This window comes from Theobroma umbraticum, unplaced genomic scaffold, assembly GCF_002168275.2.
Source record: "Theobroma umbraticum cultivar Fairchild unplaced genomic scaffold, ASM216827v3 scaffold_50.0, whole genome shotgun sequence".
Taxonomy (NCBI): domain Eukaryota; kingdom Viridiplantae; phylum Streptophyta; class Magnoliopsida; order Malvales; family Malvaceae; genus Theobroma; species Theobroma umbraticum.
In genome coordinates, this window is record NW_018397261.1 from 5,465,197 (window position 1) to 5,489,718 (window position 24,522).

General features: G+C 37.1%; 4 protein-coding genes across 17 annotated transcripts; all 4 read right to left on the reverse strand.

Moving 5' to 3' along the window:
• Nucleotides 1–2,312: 2,312 nt before the first annotated feature.
• On the reverse strand, nucleotides 2,313–12,431 carry LOC110417614 (cytochrome P450 monooxygenase 76AD94-like). 13 transcript variants are annotated; one of them, XM_021430067.2, is made up of 11 exons: nucleotides 11,424–12,431; nucleotides 10,037–11,359; nucleotides 9,671–9,715; nucleotides 7,620–9,543; nucleotides 6,933–7,245; nucleotides 6,693–6,816; nucleotides 5,927–6,029; nucleotides 5,746–5,805; nucleotides 4,983–5,030; nucleotides 3,493–4,462; nucleotides 2,313–3,063 (listed from the first exon to the last, which is right to left on the reverse strand). In XM_021430067.2, the coding sequence occupies exons 9-11, from the start codon at nucleotides 5,000–5,002 to the stop codon at nucleotides 2,437–2,439; spliced, it is 1,617 nt and encodes a 538-aa protein (XP_021285742.1). In that variant the 5' UTR covers nucleotides 5,003–5,030; nucleotides 5,746–5,805; nucleotides 5,927–6,029; nucleotides 6,693–6,816; nucleotides 6,933–7,245; nucleotides 7,620–9,543; nucleotides 9,671–9,715; nucleotides 10,037–11,359; nucleotides 11,424–12,431; the 3' UTR covers nucleotides 2,313–2,436. The 13 variants fall into 13 exon arrangements, with proteins under 13 accessions (XP_021285742.1, XP_021285740.1, XP_021285730.1 ...); XM_021430065.2 differs by having other exon boundaries at nucleotides 7,620–9,715; nucleotides 10,152–11,359; XM_021430055.2 differs by having other exon boundaries at nucleotides 7,620–9,715.
• A 235-nt stretch (nucleotides 12,432–12,666) lies between these two features.
• Nucleotides 12,667–15,189, reverse strand: LOC110417616 (carnosic acid synthase-like). Its single transcript, XM_021430069.2, has 2 exons — nucleotides 13,984–15,189; nucleotides 12,667–13,563 (listed from the first exon to the last, which is right to left on the reverse strand). Exons 1-2 carry the CDS (start codon nucleotides 14,968–14,970, stop codon nucleotides 12,937–12,939), a joined length of 1,614 nt encoding a protein of 537 aa, XP_021285744.1. The 5' UTR covers nucleotides 14,971–15,189; the 3' UTR covers nucleotides 12,667–12,936.
• Nucleotides 15,190–16,905: 1,716 nt separating this feature from the next.
• LOC110417618 (carnosic acid synthase-like) lies at nucleotides 16,906–19,548 on the reverse strand. Its single transcript, XM_021430070.2, has 2 exons — nucleotides 18,856–19,548; nucleotides 16,906–17,682 (listed from the first exon to the last, which is right to left on the reverse strand). Exons 1-2 carry the CDS (start codon nucleotides 19,351–19,353, stop codon nucleotides 17,056–17,058), a joined length of 1,125 nt encoding a protein of 374 aa, XP_021285745.2. The 5' UTR covers nucleotides 19,354–19,548; the 3' UTR covers nucleotides 16,906–17,055.
• A 974-nt stretch (nucleotides 19,549–20,522) lies between these two features.
• LOC110417619 (nucleotide-sensitive chloride conductance regulator (ICln) family protein) lies at nucleotides 20,523–24,498 on the reverse strand. 2 transcript variants are annotated; one of them, XM_021430073.2, is made up of 7 exons: nucleotides 22,957–24,498; nucleotides 22,718–22,841; nucleotides 21,778–21,892; nucleotides 21,608–21,667; nucleotides 21,428–21,487; nucleotides 21,241–21,335; nucleotides 20,523–20,780 (listed from the first exon to the last, which is right to left on the reverse strand). In XM_021430073.2, exons 1-7 carry the CDS (start codon nucleotides 23,121–23,123, stop codon nucleotides 20,700–20,702), a joined length of 702 nt encoding a protein of 233 aa, XP_021285748.1. In that variant the 5' UTR covers nucleotides 23,124–24,498; the 3' UTR covers nucleotides 20,523–20,699. The 2 variants fall into 2 exon arrangements, with proteins under 2 accessions (XP_021285748.1, XP_021285747.1); XM_021430072.2 differs by having other exon boundaries at nucleotides 21,428–21,490.
• Nucleotides 24,499–24,522: the final 24 nt, after the last annotated feature.

Sequence of the window (24,522 nt, forward strand, 5' to 3'; positions counted from 1 at the left end):
AGTATGAAAAAATTTAAGAATTAAGATAAAATTCGATAAGATTGGTGGAGAATATTTTATTATTTTTTATTTATATTAATTATTAAATAAATTTTTTTTTTGAGAGGAGTGTTTTTTCTTATACAAATCAAGAGACTTAAGAGATATCCATTAATTCCATCTTTGCCAATCAAGCACATAGGACCAGCATCATTGTCCACTTCAATACAAACAATTCCACTAACATAACCTTCAAATAAATATACACAGAAGAAGAAAGAATTAAATCTTAGGGTCAGAAAATGTTAGAAGAAAAATGTGTTTTTTGTATCAACTAGGTGTATGATTTTGATCTTGAGCCAAAAGACCATTGAGAAGCGTGCGCTCTGTATCTGCATTCCCTACCAACAATCTTTCTTCATGTCGCTGACCTCTTACACGAGTTGATTGGAATTCCACAGTAGCTAAATCCTCGCTTTCGTTATATAATAAATAATATTTAAAAAAAAAAAATAGGGGGCGAGGCCTCCTCAAGACTACACTGCCCTCCGCCCCGGAGAGAAGCTAACCAGAGGACTGGTTACAAATGGCCATGCTCTGCCTTTGTTTACACAGGGAATATTGTCAGGGTTCTTTTTGTAAACCCCACTAATGAAAACTTGGGCTCTTAGAAAGTATTCATGTTGCTTTTAACTCCTAACTGGCCTAATTACCAGCTAAGCAAGTTGCCAAGTTAATGAAGGCTTTTAATTTTGAGGCTTAAATGACGGACCCTTGATTGTGGCTTTTATGTGTTTGCCACCCCACCCTACAAAACCATCGCTTTCTTGGTCCGCACCTCACCTAGCAAAGACAGCAAATTATAGAGTGGATCTTAAAAAATAATAACGAACAATTCCGCTGAAACAAAAGGTTGTTCTACTTTCGTTTCTTGAGATATTTATGTCTACGTCTATTTCCCATTAAAACTTTAATTTTAGTTATCATTAGGATATATAATAACTTAATCTCTTTCAAAACTCTATTTTTAGTTAGTTGATACGCACCATTTTACATTGGTTACATTTAACTATTAAAAAATAAAATATGTAATAACCCAAACTCTCTCAAAACCCTATTTTTTGTTAGTTGGTAGACATCTCTTTATATTAATTACATTTAACATTAAAAAATGAAGAGAGTAATAAATAATAAAATAAAAAAAATTATCTTTAAAAGATACTCATATATAAAAAGTCAAAAAAATCTAAAACATCAACTATAAGAAGAAAATAATATAATCCCAAACATTAAGGTTACGCCCAAAAACCCAACCAATCACAAATCAATCCCATTAGACCTCAAGCTCACACTCCAACTACCACATGTCAAACCAAGAACCCGGTGAAGTGTCAAGCCAAAATTTTTTTAAAACTTTCTTTAAATATAACAAATCCTTTTTGTTGTAATTTTCAATTCCCAATTTGCTGTAAGAAACTTACTTGAGATTATTTATTAGCTTAAATAGAGTGCCTGCATGCATGTAAGTGTTTTTTTTATAGTCAAGTTGATTTAGTGATAAAAAATGTATGCATGTGTTTATTCTTTATTTTTTATAATTAAGTTGATTTAGTGACCTGAAACTGTATAATTAGTTATGTTCTTGTTTGCTCATGATGAAGCAAAAGAGTGTAATTGTACAAAATAAATTACTTCTTTTTACAACTTATTTTTCTCTTAACTTTTTTTCTCTTGTTTGTGTCCATAAATTTTAGATGATAAGATAGACTTGAAATGGGGTATTCCAGTAATATCAAATTTTATGTGTGCTTAAGAAGAAACATAATTTTTAGCTGTTGAAAACAATCACTATGAAAATTTTATAAGATTCACGTACCTTTTTATGCTATCATAAAAAAAAATAAAAATTGACATGAAAGTAAGCAAGCTTATGTTTTGGATTTAGTTGATTTTCATTTATTTAGTTGTAAAGAATTGAAACCAGTTTCAATTCTTAATGAATCAGTAGCATTCTACTTGTTTCAGTTTACACTTCATTACTCATCGCGTGGCCTCAGTTATTAAGTTTATTAGTGCATGATCAATGCACTGTGATCACCATTAAAAATCTGAAAATATTAAGTGTTGCATTTGGTTCATCTGATGTTGTGGTAGGCTTGATTACCTTTGGAATGCTAAGTGTTGGCAAGCTTGATTGCTCTGGATTCTAGAATGTCAAGTGTTAATGCATTGGCAGCATGTTCTGTTGAAACTTCTAAATTTGGTGCCTTCGATCCAGCTTATACAATGACGGTAGCTGGTGATGCAGTGGCAATTGGTGTTGGGGAATGTCCTTAATAAAAGTTCCATGGCCATGGGGAAGTCATTATTCATTATTGAATGTGCAAAGTTATCACAAGTATTGCTTACAAGGAGGTTCATATATTTTTTTGGTAAAGAGAAACAAGATACACATCTTCATTGGTACTGCTCTGAACTAGGTAGTCGTGCAGCGGGTATGGCGACTAGTGGTTCCATTTTCTTCAATACAATTTCGAATTTCTCCTGTATATCAGGCTCTGTTCCATCCGGTAATTTCCATTCAAAAGAATGCAACAGCGTAGCTAAGACGTGCGTCACCATTTTTTCTGCCAAAGGAATTCCAACACAAATTCTCCTCCCAAATCCAAACGGAATAAAGTGGAAATTGTTCCCTAGATAGTTGCCTTTCTCAGCGTCTTTCAAGAATCTCTCAGGTTCAAATCGAAGAGGACATTCCCAAAGCTCAGGGTCCCTCTGCATCGCCCATGCATTAAATAAAACTCTGGAATCTTTGGGGATGGTATATCCATCCACAGTACAAGTCGTGTTGGGACTACGAGGTACTAGCAAGGGAAGAGGCGGATGAAATCGAAGGGTCTCCTTTATTGCTGCATCTAAATAAACAAGTTGAGGAAGATGAGACTCCTCTACAATGTTTCCGGCTCCAACCACTCTGTCCAATTCCTCAACGACTCTTCTTAGTTCATCTGGATGCCGTAGTAACTCTGTCATCGCCCACTCTATAGTAGTAGATGTTGTATCTGTACCGCCGACAACCATATCCTAGAGATAAAAAATGTTCAAAATTATTTAGCATCTGATCATCACAAATATCAAAATTAATTTTATATGTGTAAAAAAAAATCCAAGTTGAAATGAACCAAAAAAGAACACATGGTAAATAGTATCCAGAACAACAAAAATCAAAATGACATCCACAATATATTACAAAAAAGATTTATAATAATACTTCGACCAAAAAAAATACAAATATATAGTATATTTTTGGTAATTATTACAATCACACACTTTGTAAAATGTGCATAGACCACGATCTTGCTTTGTGTAGGACCTTTGTTGGTTCAACAATATATCATATTCAAAGGACAACTAAGATAAAAACAACAACCAACAAGAGGAGCTAAAGTTAAAATAAAAAACAACCACCAGTTGTTTTCGTTGAAGAGTGTAAAGTCTGGATTAGATACATACCAACAGCAAAGCCTTAACTTCATTTATGGATAATGAGGATTTATAATCCCCATGTTGGTTCAACTCCAACAACAGTTGCAGAAAATCCTTGCTTTGTTCCTTGTTCGTGCCCTCTCCGACATCGGGTTGATCAGCCTTTCGTCGGTGTGCTATCACTGATTCCAAAATCTCATCCAACCACGCCAAAGCCTTCTTCATTCTAGATTGATATCCTTGCAAATCGAAGCGGGTAAGAATAGGAAAAAGGTCAGAAATGTTAGGCGCTCCTAACAATTCAACAAACTCTGCCACAACTTGCCTGAACTCAATCCCAAGCCTGCTTCTTTCCTCTCCATGCAGTGAACCACCCCATAGCATGCTTAATATCACATTTAGAATGGTAAGGAACATTTGATCACCAATGTTAACAGGTGAGCCAACCTTCCCATAAATATCTTTCACCATTTCTCGAACCTCTCGTCGACGCAGCGCAGAGCAAACATCAAGGCTTGTATTGGTCATAATTTCACGAACGACAAGCCTACGCAGCTTACGCCATTCGGGGCAATTAGATCTCCATGCCATGTCACATCCACCATACGTGCCGATTATAGCTACCGTTGGAGGGTCACGGTTAGCAAAGATAGCATCGTTGTCCTTGAGGACCTTTTTGGCAACTGAAGCTGAACTTACAACGATGCAGGTCTTGCTTCCGAGCTGAAGTTTGATAATGGGGCCATAGATTTGAGACAGTTTGGAAAAGTATCGATGCAAATCAGGTTGGAGGAAAGGAAGGTTTCCTAGTATAGGCAAGCCTGGAGGACCTGGTGGCAAGGGCGGCACGCTCTTGGTGAATTTCTGAACCCACCATGCATAGCAGACAATGGCTAGCGCGGCTGCCAAAAGAGTTGCTGCCGCTCTGATGAAGGTATGCTCAGCGTTATCATTGCTGCACCATGATAAGTCCCCGCAGGCTAGAACAGCAACCTTACTGGAGAGATTTGGCATGATTGTTGGATTAGTCGCACTTTTTTTTTCTCAAATCGTTTTGTCGCACTTCCATAATGTGTTTATTTGGTAGATATAAAGCCCAAGAAGCAAACTTTTAGGTCCGACGCTTGTGGATATGCTTATCCACCTACGTACATTTATGGCTAACGAAAATCGTGCTATTTATAAGTAGGATTTGTATTTGATATATTGATAATATATATCTTTTTATATATTGTTAGGCCATCAAAATGTAACACTTTATTAACAAGGTAAAATTAAAATCTATTAAAAACTTAAAACTAAATATTAATAATATTTTTAAGAAAATCTTCTTTTGTCCCTTTCCAACTTCTGCTCAATTGTTCTTTTCTTGTTTTCTTATTTATGTCTCAAACTCCATCATCTTCTTCTCCTCTTTTTCTTCCATTAAGATTATATTTGATAAAATTATACAATTTCAAGAACGATGATAATTAAAAGTTTTTACTTTTTCTTTAAACTCTATCATAGTCACTAACTTGTTCCATCTCTTCTGCATCCTGAAAGCATTGGTCTTTTATTTGAAGCTGCAAGTTTTTGTGGAAATGAGATAAAAGAGGAGCTTAAGAGCCAAAGCAAGAAGGATAGCTAGAAAAGTATGCAAGAAAATTATGACAGTATAACAATGGCAACATATATAAGAAATTACTTTTAGAGAAGTTTCATCTAATCATGAGCCCTAAATTATGTTGTCTGGCATGCTTCGTTTTATGCTTTACTTAGGAGGAGAAGAAGGAAATAATTGGGTTTTTAGTGCTGTTCAGTTGGAAGCTGAAGCTGGAGGTATAGGATAGACAGTGCTGATACCTTCTGAAATGTCTCTCCATAGTTTCCTTTATGTGCTTGCATGTTCTATGCATATCTTATAACATAACGTATCTCCAGAGGGTGATGATTTAGAATGGCATTTCCCCCAGAATCCAACAAACTCAATTGGTCATCCAAATGGTGATCATGTCCTAGGTCACACGGTGCTAGAGGTACACCAGTAGATGTTCATTCTACTAGGTGCTGGGAGACATTGTACAGTTCATTCCTATTTGGAAATAAATTAATTTTGTTGGTGTTATCTATTATTTCCTTGTGACTCAACACCAACACTTTGATCATTGAAACTTGTCTAACATAATTTTTATTTTGTGTATATGTTATCAGTTACTGTTATTTTGTTTAATTTTCTTTCAGAGTAGGTTTGCTTTGAAAATCATTAACTCCACAAGAAAACTGGGAAGTGGAACTTACCTTCAATAGGCTCCGGATTTAGCTCAACGCACTAACAGAATATCTGAAACAGAGAATCCACTATCACAGAATAAATACAAAATAAAAGTCAGCACTCACCACCACTAGAGATACAAACAGCAGAAAATAATCTAAGCATTAGAGGAGGAAAATACTGAAATATATGCACATTAGCTAGCACCTGAAGGAATAAGCCTCATCTCTGTGACCTTGGATAAACCTAAAACCTCATTACATTCTGAATCTGAGTCCTCAGACTCATCTTCATCAGCTTCAGTTTCAATCTTCAGGAAAAAAACATTGTTAATCAAGAGAGAGAGAGAGAGCTTCCAATAAATTTTAAAAAATGTACTACAAGCACTTATTGGGAAGCAAAAGCATTGCATATCTTCAAACCAAATTTACAGAGGAATGAAAATAATTTCTATAATACATGTTAAATTTACAAATGTTAAACTTTATTCATAATAAAAAATTGGTCATCCTAAATCAGATTATTGTTTAGAGCTTTTCCATTCATTCCTGAATTATTAGTTTTGTTCCGTCCCACATTAAATTCAACACATTTAACTATCATTTTAGTTTAAACTAAGAAAGAACTAGCAAGGTTTGACTCCACTCCCTTGACCATTTAACTGGCTAAGTTGTACACATCTACCAATCCATAAAAATGCATAACAAAGATTTCCTTTTCCTCAGGTTGCTTCTCCCTAATCAACGAAAGTTAAACTAGCATCCTAGCAGTCAATCAGCTATAAAGAAACAAAATAATATCGAATAAAAAAAAGACTGCAAAATACAAATTTAATTTACAGTTTTTATCAACTGAAAGCAAAGCGTGAGTTAGTAACTAAAATCATTACAAGACCTGAGCAAAAACTTCATAAGAGCAATGGAAGTATGTTTTCTAAGTAAACAACGGAGAAATAAGAAAAGCATTGGGAAACCTCAGTGTAAATACAGGGAGAAGGGCAGGCTTCTGGAACCCTTGAAACAGTTGCAGCAACAGAGACATGAAACCAATGGCATAGCCATTTTACACTGTCCACATCACTCAGCCAAACCACTTGCCTGTAATGACCCAAAAATGAAAATAAAAGAAAGAACCAGAAATCCTCAGCAATGATTCCAGTAATTGTAGAGAGTTCTGATATAGAGAGTGCAAGGGGATTCCAGGGCATGGTTACCAAGTGTGATGGGGATGCGAACAAGCTCCTCACCATTATCTGAATCGAGAACAGGCTCTCTGCCACCGTTGCCGGCTCTTGCCATGAACTGCCTAAGCCCTATCACCATTCTCTCTTCTTGGGTCTGGGTTTTTCCAGGGTTTTCTCCTTAGAGGGTGTAGGTTTATTGCTGCATCCAAATAGACAAGTTGAGGAAGATGAGACTCTTCTACAATGTTTTGGTCTCCAATCACTCTAGCCAGTTCTTCAACTCTTCCCACATTATCCAGATGTACTAGTAACCCTGTCATTGTCCACTTTACGGTAATGGACACTGTATTTGTATCAAAACAATTGTATCTTAGATATCATAAATGTTTAAAAATATTTAACATGGCATTGCAGAGTGCAAATTAATTTTACATGTAACCAAAAAAGATGAAAATTAATTATAATTAATTCAGAACTGAAAAGAAGATACAATTAATTAGTATTAAGAACAATTCGAAAGTAATTTTTTTTTAAAGATACTACAAATCTAATAACATCTACTAGCTAATGTCATAATTAGTAGAGTAATGATATTCTTTGTTGGCTCAACAAGTATATCATACATAGAGGACAAAACTAAGATAATAAAATACAACTGATAAGAGAAGAAGCAATGGTTCGCTAGCTAACAGTAAAATTTTAGCCTTATATACATACCAGCAGCATAGCCTTTTTTTTTTTTTTGAAAAGTCCAGCAGCATAGCCTTAAAACTTCGTTATTGGATAATGAGGCTTTATAGTTTCTTTGTTGGTTCAGCACCAACAACTGCAGCAAATCCTTGCTTTCTTCCTTCCTCTTGCCCTCTCCGACATCAGGTTGATCAACCTTTCATGAGTGTCCTATCACTCATTAAAAATCTCATCAAACCACATCAAAGCCTTCTTCATTCTGGATTGATGTCGTAGCAAATCGAAGCGAGTAAGAAAAGGAAAAAGATCAGAATTTTAGGAACTCCTAACAATTCAACAAACTCTACCACAACTTGCCTGAACTCATTCCCAAGCCTGCTTCTTTCCTCTCCATCCATTGAACCACCCCATACCATGCTGAATATTATATTTAGAATGGTAAGGAACATTGCTCACCAATGCTCACGCAATAGGGCCCTTACTGAAAAGAAGGATACATCCCTTTTTCTATATTTGATTATCCTGACTTGATTAATATATATATATATATATATATATAATATAATACAATGCTAAAATTTTATTGATCAAAATAAAGCATTATATGTTAAAAAAAATTATCAAGGTTATTTCCAAATGACCATTCTCAATACTATTCTTAAAAAATCCACTAAAATTCTTAGAATTGAATTCTGCAGGCCTTACTCCCAATACTTTTAGAGCCCAAATATCTGCTAGCAGACTATTTGTTCAACCTATGTTAATCATGGAATCAAAAATCCATGGTTGCCTTCCAATCTCTAACAAGTCCGCCTGCATTTGCAATTATTGTGTGGTTCTTAATGGCCGCATCAGTATTTCATTTATAAACATGAAACAGAGGCTTTTCTCACAAATCTATCCAGGAGTTTGAATTATCGCACTAATATATTCTTCCTAAAGGCTATTGATACATCTCTCCTTGCTCTAACAATAATATGAAAAAGACCAGAAATATCAGTATTTCAACTGTCAAAGAACCGAGGATTGTGTGCTTTCCGAATGTATTACATAGCCATAGAGAAGAAAGAATCATAACTAATGTCATTAGAGTAAAACAACTTACTCATCGTATTAAAATAAATTCAAAAATTAAAAAATACCGAGAAGAAACCATGCACATTAAGAACCTGAGCACGGTGCGCCCATACCTCCTTAGACACCCAACATCTTCTATTAATGTGATCAAGGTCTTCAACTTGAGCGCCACGTCGAGGACAACTTTGCATTGTAGTTAGCTTTCTCCGAAATCGAACCACATTTGCCGAAACATTATCCTGCAAATAAAGCCAAAGAAAAAACAAGTGTCTTTCATGACGCTTAAAACGCCACAACCATTTCCAATCCTCCCTCTCTTCAACATCCCCTACACCACCAGCAATTATTTATAAGTGGAACCTGCTGAGAATGTGCCATTCCTTTCGCCTCAACCCTTGTGATAGTAAAGCACTTACCCAGTTTTGTTTTTTGAAAAGCATAATGAATTCCATATAAGAAGGTTAAGATACAAGTTTCATTAAAGTGAATCCCAACAAGGGTCAAACTTCTAAGTAGGTTACTCATTCCTGCCAGAATAAACATACAAATAGTCCAAAAAGAACAAGCAAATAGCTAACCACCCCTTCAGCGGAGGTCAAAATCACACCTTGGGCGGTGCTTGACATCCAATGAGGTGAATCATCAAATACCTGTTGCGGATAAACAGAGCTTGACAACAGCTATTAGAAAATTAACCCACCACAACACAACACAACAAGCTTAAGACTGAAATCACCAAAGCTCTCCGCTGGAAGCACAAAACAGAGGCTGAAAAAATTCCGCATCATAGTTACCAGCAGCCTTGTCACCACCTCGACTCCCATTTAACCAGTAGACAACAAAGCCACACTATATTCCAATAAGTCAAAAACCACTGAAAATGTTGACCAATAGTAACAAGAGAAAGTTAAGACCAGAAGTTCCAAAACCAGGTTATACCCTGTTGCCAGGAAGCACAAGTCAACCCAAACAGACACCAAGGAAGAATGAGGAAGCCATACCAGACGAAAAAGAGGTTCTGCCGAGGCCATTGGAACCAACACCATCTACAAAGAGAAAAACCAGTCATGTGATAAGATAAAAACAGGGTGAGCCTGAGCTCCCCACCAGATGCCCTTTACGAAGGCCAGGGGTATACCGTTGCAAAATAATCACAGAATACAAGCATCTCTATGCTATACAAAAGACCATCCCCTATACACACTTTACAGCCTAAAAAGCACTCCCAAAACAGCAAACGGATCCACACTTTGTAATAAGGAGGTAAACACAGCAGACCAAACATAGATCAACAAAAACAAAAACCTCGACTCCAGCCTAGAGCATGCTTGATTCAACGATCACAGTTCATTGAAAACTTTTCATACCTGGGCAGCCATAGTTATCCTGGAATAGACTCATCAGTTAAGGTTCCTCTCCGTTCAGAAATTCTATTTAGATGATCCTCCCACACATTAATCAATTCAACTTCCCTACCTATACCTGATTTGGCAAGACTGTCAGCTTGATGGTTTGCCTCCCTCCTGACATGTTTAATTTCCCACTTTGTCACTCTTTTCTTTAACATCTCAACATGGGGTATCCGCTTTCTCATCCTCGATGAGGCCAGGTTAGGTTCCTGTACCCATTTAACAGCATTTGAGGAGTCGCTTTGGACCACCAATGAATGGGAACAGCTCCAATTGGATGCGGAGAACAGCAGAAACGCCCGTCTTATGACTAGGACTTCAGCAAGATTAGAGTCTCCCCTACCTATAGACTTGGAGAACATCATTTTGGACTCTCCTGTGGAGTTCCTAAGGATCCCGCCGATACCAGCTTCCCCGGGCACCCACTCGCAGCTCCGTCCACGTTACACTTCCTCGTACCTTCTTCCGGATTCTCCCATACTATCTCGGGTCTTGTCTTTTTAGCAATTCTCATAACAGTTCCAAGGCTTGGCTCATTGAAGGTGTCCAAGGTTCTGCCATACTCTGTCGGCCATTTGGCCTTTGCCCATGTAACGACACGTAGCTTCGTTGATTTGTACGTTTGATCACAATCCCACACAATGTCGTTTCTTGCAAGCACAAAGACCAAATTACCGTAAAAAATGCCATCTTCCACACTTGGATTTCGCCTTTAGTAAAAACTACCGCATTCCATTTCAATGCAGTTAAGACAGAGATGGTTGATGGTCTCTAATACCTGATGGCAAAGGGGACAAAACGCTGTACTGATGCTCATAAGCCTTCGTCTCACCAGTTCTTTCTTAACAGCCGCCCTGCCATGGAGGAGTTGCCGCACAAAAGCTTCAACTTTAAGTGGAGCTAAGTTAGTCCACACCTTTCTTCAAATGTTGTTACCAGCGTTGCCATTTTCAATTTGGGTTCTGCAAAAATCTCACTGTGTACTCACGCGAAGGGGTTCATTTCCATGCAACAGTACCAGAAATTTCGGCACACAATTGATATTCATTGACCGTGGATAGAAACTGCTGCCACTGATCTTCCTCCTATCCAAAAACCCTTCTACGCAGTATTATCTCCCATTTTCATTCGTTATCTTGCCAAAATCTGAACTCTCGTATCTTCCCCGTCTTATTAATGGCCAGAGCGAACACTTTGGGAACGCTTCCTTCAATACCACTTTTATGATCAGAATAAAATACTAATGCCATCACCGACCAGTCCACATAAATCGTTGGACACCTGCAAGAAATAATGGTTAGTCAAGGAAAGAGGGGAAATAATATTTTTTTCATGTAGTACATACTCTCCTGTTTCTCTCAACCGACGGTAGTAGGCAGTCGGGGTCATCATCGTTCTTTTCCACTATTATCTCTCTACAAGTTGTATTTTTCTTTTCCGTACCTTCAGAGCCACTTTGCGAGAAGGGTTTTATTTTAACACTCGAGTCAGCAGCACCGAGAACCCATTCTCTTTGTACTTGGTCACTTTATTCCATCTCACTTTATTCTTTTTATCTTCCTTCCATTTCTAAGAAATCGCCTTTGAATCTTGTCAAGTTCTTTTTTACTCCTTTCTACATTTGAAAAAGTGACGTGTAAAATATGAATAAATTAACCATTACGGATTTGAGTAGAGTCACTCTTCCCCCTAATGACAGCATCTTTGATTTCCACCCCACCAACCCGTCTTTAAACTCTGTGATGATGGGTCTGCAAATACTCATGGAGTGCTCACTAGCTCCTAACGATAGCCCAAGCTAGACATTTGGCAGAGATCCCATTTTGCAATCAGTACAATCAGCCCACTTCGCAACCTCTTGCTCATCCACCCCTGAAGAGAGTTGGAAACACATGAGCAGGCTTCTAACATTGGTTAAATCGTTGAGTCTTGGTTGACAAAACACCATAATATCGTTCGCAATTACCATGGAGTACCGCGTTCAGATAACCCTAGCTTCAAGTACGCTTACTGTATGTGTGGATGATTAGAAATAGAGATTATTGGGTTAAAGTCCATTACTTTACTGATAAATTGGAGGTATTATATTAATAGACACGTGCAACTGAAAATGATCTTTGTGATTGAGTTGGGTCGGGGGAAAGATCAATGGACTTCATCATGGACCATTTACATGTTAATTAGTGGTACTGCTCTGAAGTTTGTTAACTGTTGGAATGCCAGCTGCACTCACACTCAAAATAGAACAAAAAAACCTGCAAACAGAGGTAATGAAGAGAGGAAGAGTTTCTGCAACACACTCTATGCACTCAAAGTGAATCAAAAACAGCAGAGAGAGATGAAGCGGTAGAGAGTTTTCTGCAACAATTAGGAAACACAGCTCACTGTTTTCATATCAGTAGCAAATATATATATATATAAGGCAGAGTTCAACAGTCATCACTTACTTCAACTGCTACTAAGTGCATCGTCTCATAAATAATAATAAACACAAAAAATCTCGATTAAACCATGTCCCATATGATACAAACCAAAGCATCGGGCATAAACCAGAAATCTAACTCAGCAGAAAGATATAAGACATTGGCTGAAAGAAAAATACGGCAGTTGATATTTAGTCTAGCAGCAGATTCAGACATAGACTTCAACAATAACTGTAATTTAGCAGCAGAAAACAAAATATAATACTTCTACCCCTTTTGGATGCACCTTTTAAGCGTCAAGCCTGCATGCCGAGGCCGAGTAGTAGATAAAGCATGGGGAATTTATTCATTACTCAAAGATACCAAGTGGCGGGGTGCTTGCCTTCTTTTAAGGAACAAAGGCACGTTTACATGCACGTTCGTATAAGATACATGTTACTGGTATTGCTCCGAATTACAAAGTCGTGCAGCAGGAATGGCAGCAAGTGGTTCCATTTTCTTCAAAAGTAGTCCAAATTTCTCCCGTGTATCAAGCTTTGTTCCCTCCGCTAATTTCCATTCAAAAGAATGCACCAGGGCAGCTAAGACGTGTGTTATCATTCTTTCCGCCATAGGAATTCCAGCACAAATTCTCCTCCCTGACCCAAATGGTAAAAAGTAGAAACTGTTTCCTAGATAGTTACCTTTCTCAGTGTCTTTCAGGAATCTGTCAGGTTCAAATTGAAGTGGATCTTCCCAAAACTCAGGGTCTCTTTGTATCGAACATGCATTAATTAAAATTCTAGAATCTTTGGGAATGGTATAACCAGCCACAGTGCAAGTCATGCTGGGCTTGCGAGGCAATAGTAACGGAGCAGGTGGATACAATCGAAGTGTTTCCTTTACAACTGCTTCCAAATAGAGCAGTCGAGGAAGATGAGACTCTTCCACAATGTTTTGGTTTCCAACTACGGCCTCCAATTCCTCAAGGACTCTTCTCATTTTATTGGGATGTCGCAGTAACTCTGTCATTGCCCACTCTACAGTGGTAGATGTTGTATCCGTAGCACCGACAATCAAATCCTGCTCACAAATTGAGGGATAGAAAATTTTGTAAATTTTCAAAATCATTTAGGATGTAATTTCAAAGATTAAAATCAACTCTCCACGCAACGAATGCATACCAAAAGGAAGATATGATTAACATCCAGAACAATTCAAAAGTCTGTAAATCAAGTGACGTCCTCAATACTACATATTTACAAATTTAAACTGCATGGACCTAATCCTGCATTGGATCCTTAGCATAATCATATGATTGTCAAAGACCTAGAACATTTAATACACAAAAGAACAAAATTGAAAATCAGAAACGTAACCAAACAGAACATACACCACAAAACGAGGGTAGATTTAATTAATTTTTGTTTTAGAATCCAAACCTATGTAGAAGAGATTATCATAGGGAGGGGAAAATAGAATATCAAAAGTTCATTTACGTACCAGCAGTAAAGCCTTTACTTCGTTCATGGATAATGAGGTTTCATCATCTCCTCGTTGATTCAGCTCCAACAACTGCTGCAGAAAATCCTTGCCTTCTTCCTTTTTCTTTCCCTCTCCATCGGCCTGTTCAACCTTTGTTCGGTGTACTATCAATGATTCAAAAAACTCATAAAACCACGATAAATTCTTCTTTGTTTTGGATTGAATTCCTTGTAAATCGAATGGGGTAAGAACAGGGAAAAGATCTGAAACATTAGGTGTTCCAAACAATTCTACAAATTCCACCAATCGTCGCCTAAACTCAATCCCAAGCGTGCTTCTTTCCTCTCCATTCAAGGAATCACCCCACAGCATGCTTATCATAACATTTAGACTGGTTAGGAACATTTGTTCACCGATGTTAACGGGTGAGCCAACCTTTCCGTAAATATCCTTCACCATTTGTCGAATCTCTCGTCGACGAAGCGTGTAGCAAGCATCAAGGCTTCTTTTGCTCATAATTTCACGGACAACAAGCTTACGCAGCTTCTGCAATTCTGGCCCATTAGGTCTCCACACCATGTCAAGTCCACCATACATGCCGACTATGGCTCCTGCAGGTGTGTCATGGTTAGCGAAGATAGCATCATGGTCTTTGAGGGCCTCTTTTGCAACTGAAGGTGAACTTATTACTATGCAGATCTTGCTTCCGAGCTGGAGTTTGATAATGGGGCCATAGATTTGAGAGAGTTTGACAATGTATTGATAAAAATCAGGCTGGATGAAAGGAAGGTTTCCTAGTATAGGCAAGCCTGGTGGACCAGGTGGCAGGGGCGGCTTGCTTTTGGTGAATTTGTTAGTCCACCATGCATAACAGAAGGTGGCTAGTGCGGCTGCCAAAACAATTGCTGCCGCTCCGATGATGTTATACGTAGCGAGTCCATCGCAGCACCATGACCAGCCCTCGCGGTTAAGAACTGCAACCTTATCATAGAAGTCCGGCATCATTAAGGTAAACGTCTGAAGATAGAAAGCAGAAGAAACGGACTTATGTATAGCTCAACTGAACATGTTTTTCCCAGGCTTAGCAAGGAAAATGTTATTCAATCTAGAGGAAAAGTCAGAATCTACTTTTCTTACATGTCTCTTTCACATTGTTGGCATATCTTCCTCAAATCCATCATCACAACAGTGTGCTGATTGTATTTTATTGACTTGTTTCTTCAAACCTTCATCGAAACAACTAAAGCTTTAATTACATGAGATGACTTTTCTCTTTCTTAGCTCTACTACATGATGAGATAATTGTAGGTAACACATTTTTGGGTCTTTTAGATGCTAATCTGATTCCAACTTACAACCCTGATGAGATTTTAATCGTCTTCTACTACTTCAGAGATTAAGGTATATTCTCCACCACATGATACTAATGCCAATTGATGATAGAAAAGCAAGACTTGTTGATGATGTTTGACGAGACATTCACCCGTGGAAAAAATATTTACACGTCATCATAACCAAAATTTCCAATAGCCAGAACCACATTTTTCAACAAATTTATCTTTTATGATCATTTAGAAAATCTTTCTTACACTCAATCGTGGATAATGTGCAGGAAGAAAGGAATAGATATAAGCGATTGACCCTGATTTTTCGCCATCAATGATGTCACGTGAGGTGGAGCTAAAACCGTTTGACACCATCGCATACGCTGTGCTGTATATATTCGCAAGCCGGAGTACGATAGTGAAGTTAGATACTATTCTCTATAAAATTATTCTATGACGTGATATTGTATAAAAAATAATAAATATAAAATATTATTTTAAGTAAAATAATTAAAATAAATTAAATACTACTTTATGTAGAATAATTAAAATAAATAAAATATTATTTCATATAGATACTAATTGAAATAATCTAAAATAAGTAGTAGAATTTATAAGTTATTTTTACTTTGAGATATTTCAAAGAGTTTGACTTGCTAATTTAGATATAAAGAAAAAAAAAAATTTAATATTTTTTTTAAATACAAATATTTTTTCTTCTTACTTTTTTTTCATTTACCTGTACACATACATTTTATTCTTTTATACATGTTCATATATATATTTTTTATTTATTTTCATATATCTTTTCTTAAATATCTCTTCCATTTACCTTTTACTCAAGAATAAATTTTATTATATTATTGACGATTATAAAATCTATTATTTTAATAATCACATAATAAATTTTGAATCATTATTTAGCATTAAAACTCATAAAACAATCACCTAATATTAAAGTCCTTACTAATATTATTTATTATATACATTAAAACTTATTCTTGAGTAATTACCATTTCTTACTTTGTGTATAGAGTCTTTATAATTCATTTGGAACTTCTATCCGAAGCTTAAACATTCTCAACTAGAATTTCTCTTTCTAAATTCTCTTTTTAGCACTCTTTTACTCAATGTTTGTCAATTCTATTCTATCTGCTCGTCAGTTTTCTACTTATCCTCAATTATTACTGTATTATTTATCTTTTCTCTTTCATCTGTCATAATACTCAGTACTTAAAAAACTGTTCTAATTTATCTCTTGACTGCTTTCAAAACATGTCTTTAATTTATTTCTAACTTTTTTCTTTTTATCACAACAACCCTATAGTCTATCACTTATTTCAACAGCTATTAAGGACATTGTGTTTAAAATAACAATAAACACAAAAAATGTCAACAAAACATGTCACATATAGTACAAACAAAAGCAATGGACATAAAGCAGAAACTAACTCAGCAGAAAGATACGAGACTCTGGCTAAAAAAACTAATACAGCAGCCTATATTTAGTCTACCAGCAGACTCATCCATATACTTCAACAATAAGTGTAATCTAGCAACAGAGAACAAAGTATAGTACTTCTGTCATCCTCGGATGCACCTAGCAGGCGTCATGCTTACATGCGGAGGCGGAGTAATAGATAAAGCATGGGGAATTTAAGTCATTATTCATTACTCAAAGATGCCATGTGGTGGGAGCGCTTGCCATCTTTTATGGAAAAAAGGGCAAGACCCTTTACATACACGTTCATATAAGACACATATGTTACTGGTACTGCCCCGAATTCGAAAGTCGTGCAGCGGGTATGGCAACAAGAGGTTCCATTTTCTTCAAAGTTATTCCAAATTTTTCCTGTACATCAAGCTTAGTTCCTTCCTGTAATTTCCATTTGAAAGAATGCACCTGGGCAGCTAAGACATGTTCTATCATTCTTTCCGCCATAGGAATCCCAACACAAATTCTCCTCCCTGACCCAAATGGCAAAAAGTGGAAATTGTTTCTAAGATAATTACCTTTCTCAGTGTCTTTCAAGAATCTGTCAGGTTCAAATTGAAGGGGACCTTCCCAAAACTCAGGATCTCTTTGTATCGAACATGCATTAATAAGAACTCTGGAATCTTTGGGAATGGTGTATCCTGCCACAGTACAGGTCATGTTGGGTTTGTGAGGCAATAGCAACGGAAGAGGGGGATGCATTCGAAGTGTCTCCTTTACGACTGCTTCCAGATAGAGCAGTCGAGAAAGATGAGACTCTTCCACAATGTTTTCGTATCCAACCACTGTCTCCAATTCCTCGAGGACTCTTCTCATTTTATCTGGATGCCGCAGTAATTCTGTCATTGCCCACTCTACTGTAGTAGATGTTGTATCCGTAGCACCGAGAATCATATCCTGCCCCCAAATTAAAGGATGGAGAATTTTTTAAAATTTCAAAACGATTTAAGATGTAATATCCAATATCAAAATTAACTCTCTATTCCAACAAAACCATCAAACCAAAAGGAAAATTTGATTAATATCCAGAACAATTCAAAAGTCTACAAATCAAGTGACATCCTCAATACTACATATTTTCAAATTTGTTAACGTACATGCACCTCAATCTTGCATTGGATCCATATCATAAACCTGCATGTCTAGCATATTTAATACACAAAAGAACAATGAAAATCAGAAACGTAACCAAACAAAACATACACCACGAAACGAGAGGAAAAGTGTGGTGGTACGTTCACTCTCCTTATCACCCTAAAAGAGAAAAAAAAAAACCCCCTTTCAGACATCAGTTACCATATCTCATCACATGATAGATAGTTGAAAAATAATAAAGTATTCATAGAATGGGATTTGGGAGTATAATTCGAGTATCATTAATATAATCAATCGTTTTAAAAAAGAAAAGTCTTCACGGAGTAACAAATGAGTGTACCTATAAAAAAATATATGGGAGAATATGTAATGCAAGGAATACTACCAAGGAACTAGTAGGAGGCATTGAAAAGAAAGTGAGAGCAGACTCGAGTTTGTTATCAGAAGTTTTGGCCTATAAAGAAGGATTGAAGTTGGTAAAAGATTTAGAATTTAAAAATGTAACGTTAAAGACAGATTTAGAAGTTTTTTAAAAGGTATTAAAGCAGAATGGAGGTGTAGCCCGTTCTTGAAGACATCTAAAGCTCAGTTGTGTCAATAAAAGAGCTAATTTGGCGGCTGATTGGGTTGCAACCCAATCAAGAAAGAAAGGGGGTCAGCATTGCAAATTGAGTTTTATTACCCCCATCCTCCCTAGTCTTCATCATCAGTAGAGATGTCTACCAGCTCCTCCTTTATTTTGTTTCATTTTGCCTTTAGGAGTTTGAGTTGCAATATCCTGCTCTCTATGTATGAGTATTTTTTGTTACCCCTTTTAAGAAATTGAGGTTTAAAGTTAAAATCTTGAAACAGAAAAAAAAAAAAAGGAAGAAAGGAGGACAGATTTAATTGATTTTTGTTTTATAATCCAAACCTTGGTGGAGGAAATTATCGTAGAGAGGGGGAAAATGGAATATCAAAAGTTCATTGACATACCAGCAGTAAAGCCTTCACTTCGTTCATGGATAGTAAGGTCTTACCACCTCCACGTTGGTTCAGCTCCAACAACAGCTGCAGAAAATCCTTGCTTTCGTCCTTTTTCTTTCCCTCTCCCTCGGCCTGTTCAACCTTTGTACGGTGTACTGTCACTGATTCAAAAACCTCATAAAACCACAACAAAATCTTCTTCGCCTTGGATTGAATACCTTGTAAATCAAATGCGGTAAGCACGGGAAAAACATCTGAAACATTAGGTGCTCCTACCAATTCTACAAATTCCACCGATCGTCTCCTAAACTCAGTCCCAAGCCTGCTTCTTTCCTCCCCATTCCATATATCACCCCACAGCATGCTCATCATGACATTTAGACTTGTAAGGAACATTTGCTCACCGATGTTAACGGGTAAGCCAACCTTTCCATAAATATCCTTCACCATTTGTCGAACCTCTCGTCGGCAAAGCGTGTAGCAAGCTTCAAGACTTCTGTTAATCATAATTTCGCAAACAACAAGCTTACGCAGCTTGTGCAATTCGGGACCATTACATCTCCACGCGATGTCTTATGGCTCCTGCTGGCACTTCACGGTTAGCGAAGATAGCAACATGGTCTTTGAGTACCTCTTTGGCAACTGAAGGTGAACTTATTACTATGCAGACCTTGCTTCCGAGCTGGAGTTTGATAATGGGGCCATAGATTTGAGAGAGTTTGACAACGTATTGATGAAAATCAGGTTGGATGAAAGGAGGGTTTCCTAGTATAGGCAAGCCTGGGGGACCCGGTGGCAGGGGCGGGTTGCTCTTGGAGAATTTCTTAGCCCACCATGCATAACAGAAAGCCGCTAGTGCGGCTGCCAACATAATTGCTGCCACTCTGATGATGATATACGCAGAAAGTCCATGGCAGCACCATGACAAGCCCCCGCAGGCACGAACTGCAACCTTATCATAGAAGTCAGGCATCATTAAGGTATCTGTCCGAAGATAGAAAGCACAAGAAATGGAACTTATGTAGCTCTTTCGAACATGTTTTTCCCCAGTCTTAGCAAGTAAAACGTAATCCAATCTCGAACATGTTTTTTTTTGTTTTTTTTTTTTCGAAGGGCAAGAACATTTCATTGAATAGGGTAGAGGATTATCCCTTCAGCTGCTAATCCCCTGTTACAAAGAGATCTAAAGGGCTACACAATTCAGCCACGAAAAAGCTACAAATACCCTGTTATAATGGTCCTCAATGCCAACACATTTCAGCCACAAATACACAGGATAAAAAACTAAAGCCTTTTTTTTTTAGCTCCACTACGTGACGAGATAATAGTAGGTAACACATTTTTGGGTCTTTTAGATGCTAATATGAATCCAAGTTACAACCCTAATGAGATTTTAATCGTCATCTACAACTTTTGAGATTAAGGTATATTCAATTTTATCATCAGAAAAATGTTCTCCAAGGCATGATACTAAAACTAGAACTGTTGACACCATGGCATATTTGATTAAAACCAGTATTCTGTAGCTAACATCTATCCATTTAAATTGCACTAAGGGTGAGAGGTTGACAAACGTGTCGCCAACAGAATGTTGCCAAACTCCACTATACTACATACATGAACATATCATAACCAGAGCTTCTATGAGCACTATCTGATACATGAATGACAAAACGAAGAACAAAATAATTTTGAAAAGTTTCTTTAAAAGAAAACAATGTCAACTTGTTCAAGTGACCAAGTACATACAACAAAGTTTGGGCATGGGGCAAAATCAGTTAAAAGCAACACAAGAATTATGTTCACTCTTGCCATATGCTGACTTTCCTGTAACACGACAGTCACATGGGAGCTCACTGATGATGATGATGACTGCTATCGCTAACTTGTTCCATCTCTTCTGCATCCTCAAAGCGTTGATCATTGATTTGAAGCTGCATGTTTTTGTGGAAATGGGAGAAATGAGAAAATGCCTAAGAAGCAAATCAAGAAGGAACACTAGACAGGTATGTCAGAAAAATTGCAAAGTATAACAATGACAACATGGATAAGAAAATCCAATTACAGAAGATCCATCTAATCATAGCCCTAAAATTTGATGTTGACTCAAACAAATAACAGAAGATGTTAAAATTAGATGAGCCACAAATTGTCGAAAAAAGAGAAGCCATCAAAAACATATTTGGCAAATGATTTTCAAAGAAAAATAAACCAAATAACAATAACAGGAAACCTATACACAAAATAAATATCCTGTTAGATAAGTTTCAATTGGCCACAGCTTTAGTGTTGGCTCACAAGGAAATAATAGATACTTGACAAAATTAATAAATAATAGAAATGAGTAATACACGACCTCCCAGCACCTAGAAAAATGAAATTTCACTATCATACCTCAAGCACCGTGCGAGCTAGATCATGATCACTATTTGAATGACCAATTGAGTTTGTTGGATTCTGGGGGAAATGCCATTCCGAATCATCACCCTCTGGAGATACATTAGAGATGTCAAGATCATGCAAGCACATAAAGGAAACTATGGAGAGATTTCAGAAAGTATTAACACTGTCTATCCCATACCTCCAGCTTCATGTTCCAACTGATCAGCACTAAAAACCCAATTTTGTCCTTCTTCTTCTCCTTCTAATGCATAAACCAAAAACATAAATAACCATGCAATCAATAAAGGCAGCATGCCCATACAACAGCAAAAACTTCTCAATTTACAACTCCATAAGATTACTAGGAAATGGAACTCACCTTCAATAGGCTCTGGATTTAACTCAGCACACTCACAGAACATCTGAAACAGAGTGTCCACTATCACATAATAAATGGAAATAAAAGTTAACATCCATTGCCACTACAGATAAAAACAGCAGAAAAAACGATCTAAGCATTAGAAGAGGTAAATTCTGAAATATACGGACATTGGCTAGCATCTGAAGGAATAAGCCTCATCTCAGTGACCTTGGATAAATCTAAAACCTCATTACATTCTGAATCTGAGTCCTCAGACACATCTTCATCAGCTCCAGTTTCAATCTTCAGGCAAAAAACCGTTAATCAGACCCAGTATACACCAAAGGAAGGAAAGGAACATGCGAATAATGGACAAGAAGATCAGGAGCACCAACCACTTAACAGGGAGAGAGAGAGAGAGAGAGAGAGATCTCTCAATAAATGAGAAAAACATGGACTACAAGTACTTGTTGGAAAACAAAAAAATTGCATATCCCCAGTCCAAATGTACAGAGAAACTCACTTAATTAGGAAATGAAAATAGTTATTACAGTACATATTAAACTCACAAACTCTAAACTTTATTCACAATAAAAAATTGGTCATCCTAAATCACATTATTGTTTAGAGCTTTTCCAATCGTTTCTGAATTCTTGGTTTTGTTTCAACCCATGGTTTGAAAAAGGGCACTGAGACTAGATGACAATTATAAACTTATGCTGGTAGCTCCATTCCACATTAAATTCCATACTTTAACTGTCATGTTAACATAAGAAAGAACTGGCAAAATTTGGAGCCACTCCTTGCCCATTTTATTGGCCGAGTTGCACATATCCACCAATCAACCAAAATGCATAATAAAGATTTTCTTTCCCCAGTTTGCTTCTCACCAATCAATGAAAGTTGAACAAGCATCCAAGCAGTTAAACAGCTATAAAGAAACAAAGCGATATTGAATAAAGAGACAGCAAAATACAAATTTTAATTTACAATTTTAATCAACTGAAAGCAAAGCATGAGCACGATTAGTAACTAAAATCATCACAAAACCTAAACAAAACTTAATAAGGGCAAGGGAAGTACGTTTTCTAAGTAAACAAAGGAGAAATAAGAAAAGCACTGGAAAACCTGAGTGTAAATACAAGGAGAATGGTAGGCCTCCGGGTCCCTAGAAACAGCGTGAAGCGACAGAGACAAAAAATCAACGGCGTAGCCCTTTGCGCTGTCCACATCACTCAGCCAAATCACTTGCCTGCAACGACCCAAAAAAGAAAAAATAACCCCAGAAGTCCTAAACTTTAAATGCAACTAAAACTGACGCTGATTATATGCAGCAATTCGAGTAATTGTAGAGAGAGTGAGGGCACTTGGTGGTGATGTAGAGAGTGCCAGGGGATTCCGGGGCACGATTCCCGAGCGCAAGGGAGACGGAAGGCTGGACGTGAACAAGCTCCTCGCCATTATCTGTATCGAGAACGGGCTCTCCGGCTCCGTTGCCAACTCTTGCCACGAACTGCCTAAGCCCTATCACCATTTCCTCTGCTTGGGTCTGGGTTTTTCGAGGGTTCTCTTTAGTGGGTGCGGGTTTATGAATTACGATTGTCGGTTCACCCTAAACAAACCACTACCAGAAGAATAGTGACCATACCAAAGCAACACTAATATGTTAGACTTCAAACATTAATAAGGCATCCATAGTTACCAAAGTCCATGTTAAGTTGTTAAAAGCGGCTATTTTCGTACACAAAGGAACCTCTTCAAACACCCTACCCTCCACGAGGGGAAGGCTTAAAGGGTTACCCCTTATATTCCAAAATTAAAAGATTTCTTTTAATTAAAGGTTTACACAGTAAGGGGAGTCGGCATGCGCAAAGCCTTGCATTTTCATACACTCCCTAATCTGACTAAAGCATCTATAAAAATGACATCGGGCTTGAAGGCTTGGGCCCTTCTCTGAGCTGGATCAAGAAAACTGCAGACTGTACAAATTTTACTTTTGGGTTGATGGACCATGTTCTTTCACCATAGCCGGCCTTTTACAGACCTCGATGCTCCAAAATTAGAGCCTCAAATCCTTATACTTCTTTGACATCCGCCTTTCTCTTTCAAGGGTCAAAACGGTCCACACATAAAAATCAAATAAATGGTGACCCAAGCGCCATTTTCCATCAAGGGAGATTATTACATACAACTTTCGTTCCCCTCCAATCTCTAGTCTCACCTTTTTTGTGATAAATTTTAAGACAAATTAACAGCTTAGATCCTTCTTGTATCATCATTACTCACCCAATAGTATTGTCATATATTAGCATATTAATATCAGGTGAGCCTTTTCCTTATCTCAAATTTAATGGTGTTAACTAACACTTTGAGAAACGTCTAACCTAGAAGAAGAAAATTGCTTTTGCAATAAAACAATCACTTGAAACTTGAATCAACAAATCATTAGAATCTTTGAAACTCCAGTCATTTTAAGTCCGAAGACAATCTAGAAACCGAAAACCCAGACTATAAAATTTAATAGTAAATTTACTTAAATAAAAACATACACATTCGGCTTGCAAATTGTACAACTAGCAAACTCAAGTCCATGGAGTACCGCAGCTACACCAAAGTACGAAAATACCTCAAGATAAAAAAAAAAAAAACAAAGTAAGATACAGGGTAAATAACTCCCGACTTTTAGTATCACTTTAATTTATCTCAGATCTATTAACATTTAAAATAAACACGACACATAAATGTCACTATGATATTCGATCTGAGTAACAAGTGTCTGTAACCAGTAGGATTCTCACCCTGAACAAGCCACAACCAGAGGAATACTGATCATACCAAAGCAAATACTAATATAAGGTAGACACCTATTACTAAAGTCCATGTTGAGTCCTTGAAGAGGCTATTTTTGGACACAAAGAAGCCTCTACAAACAC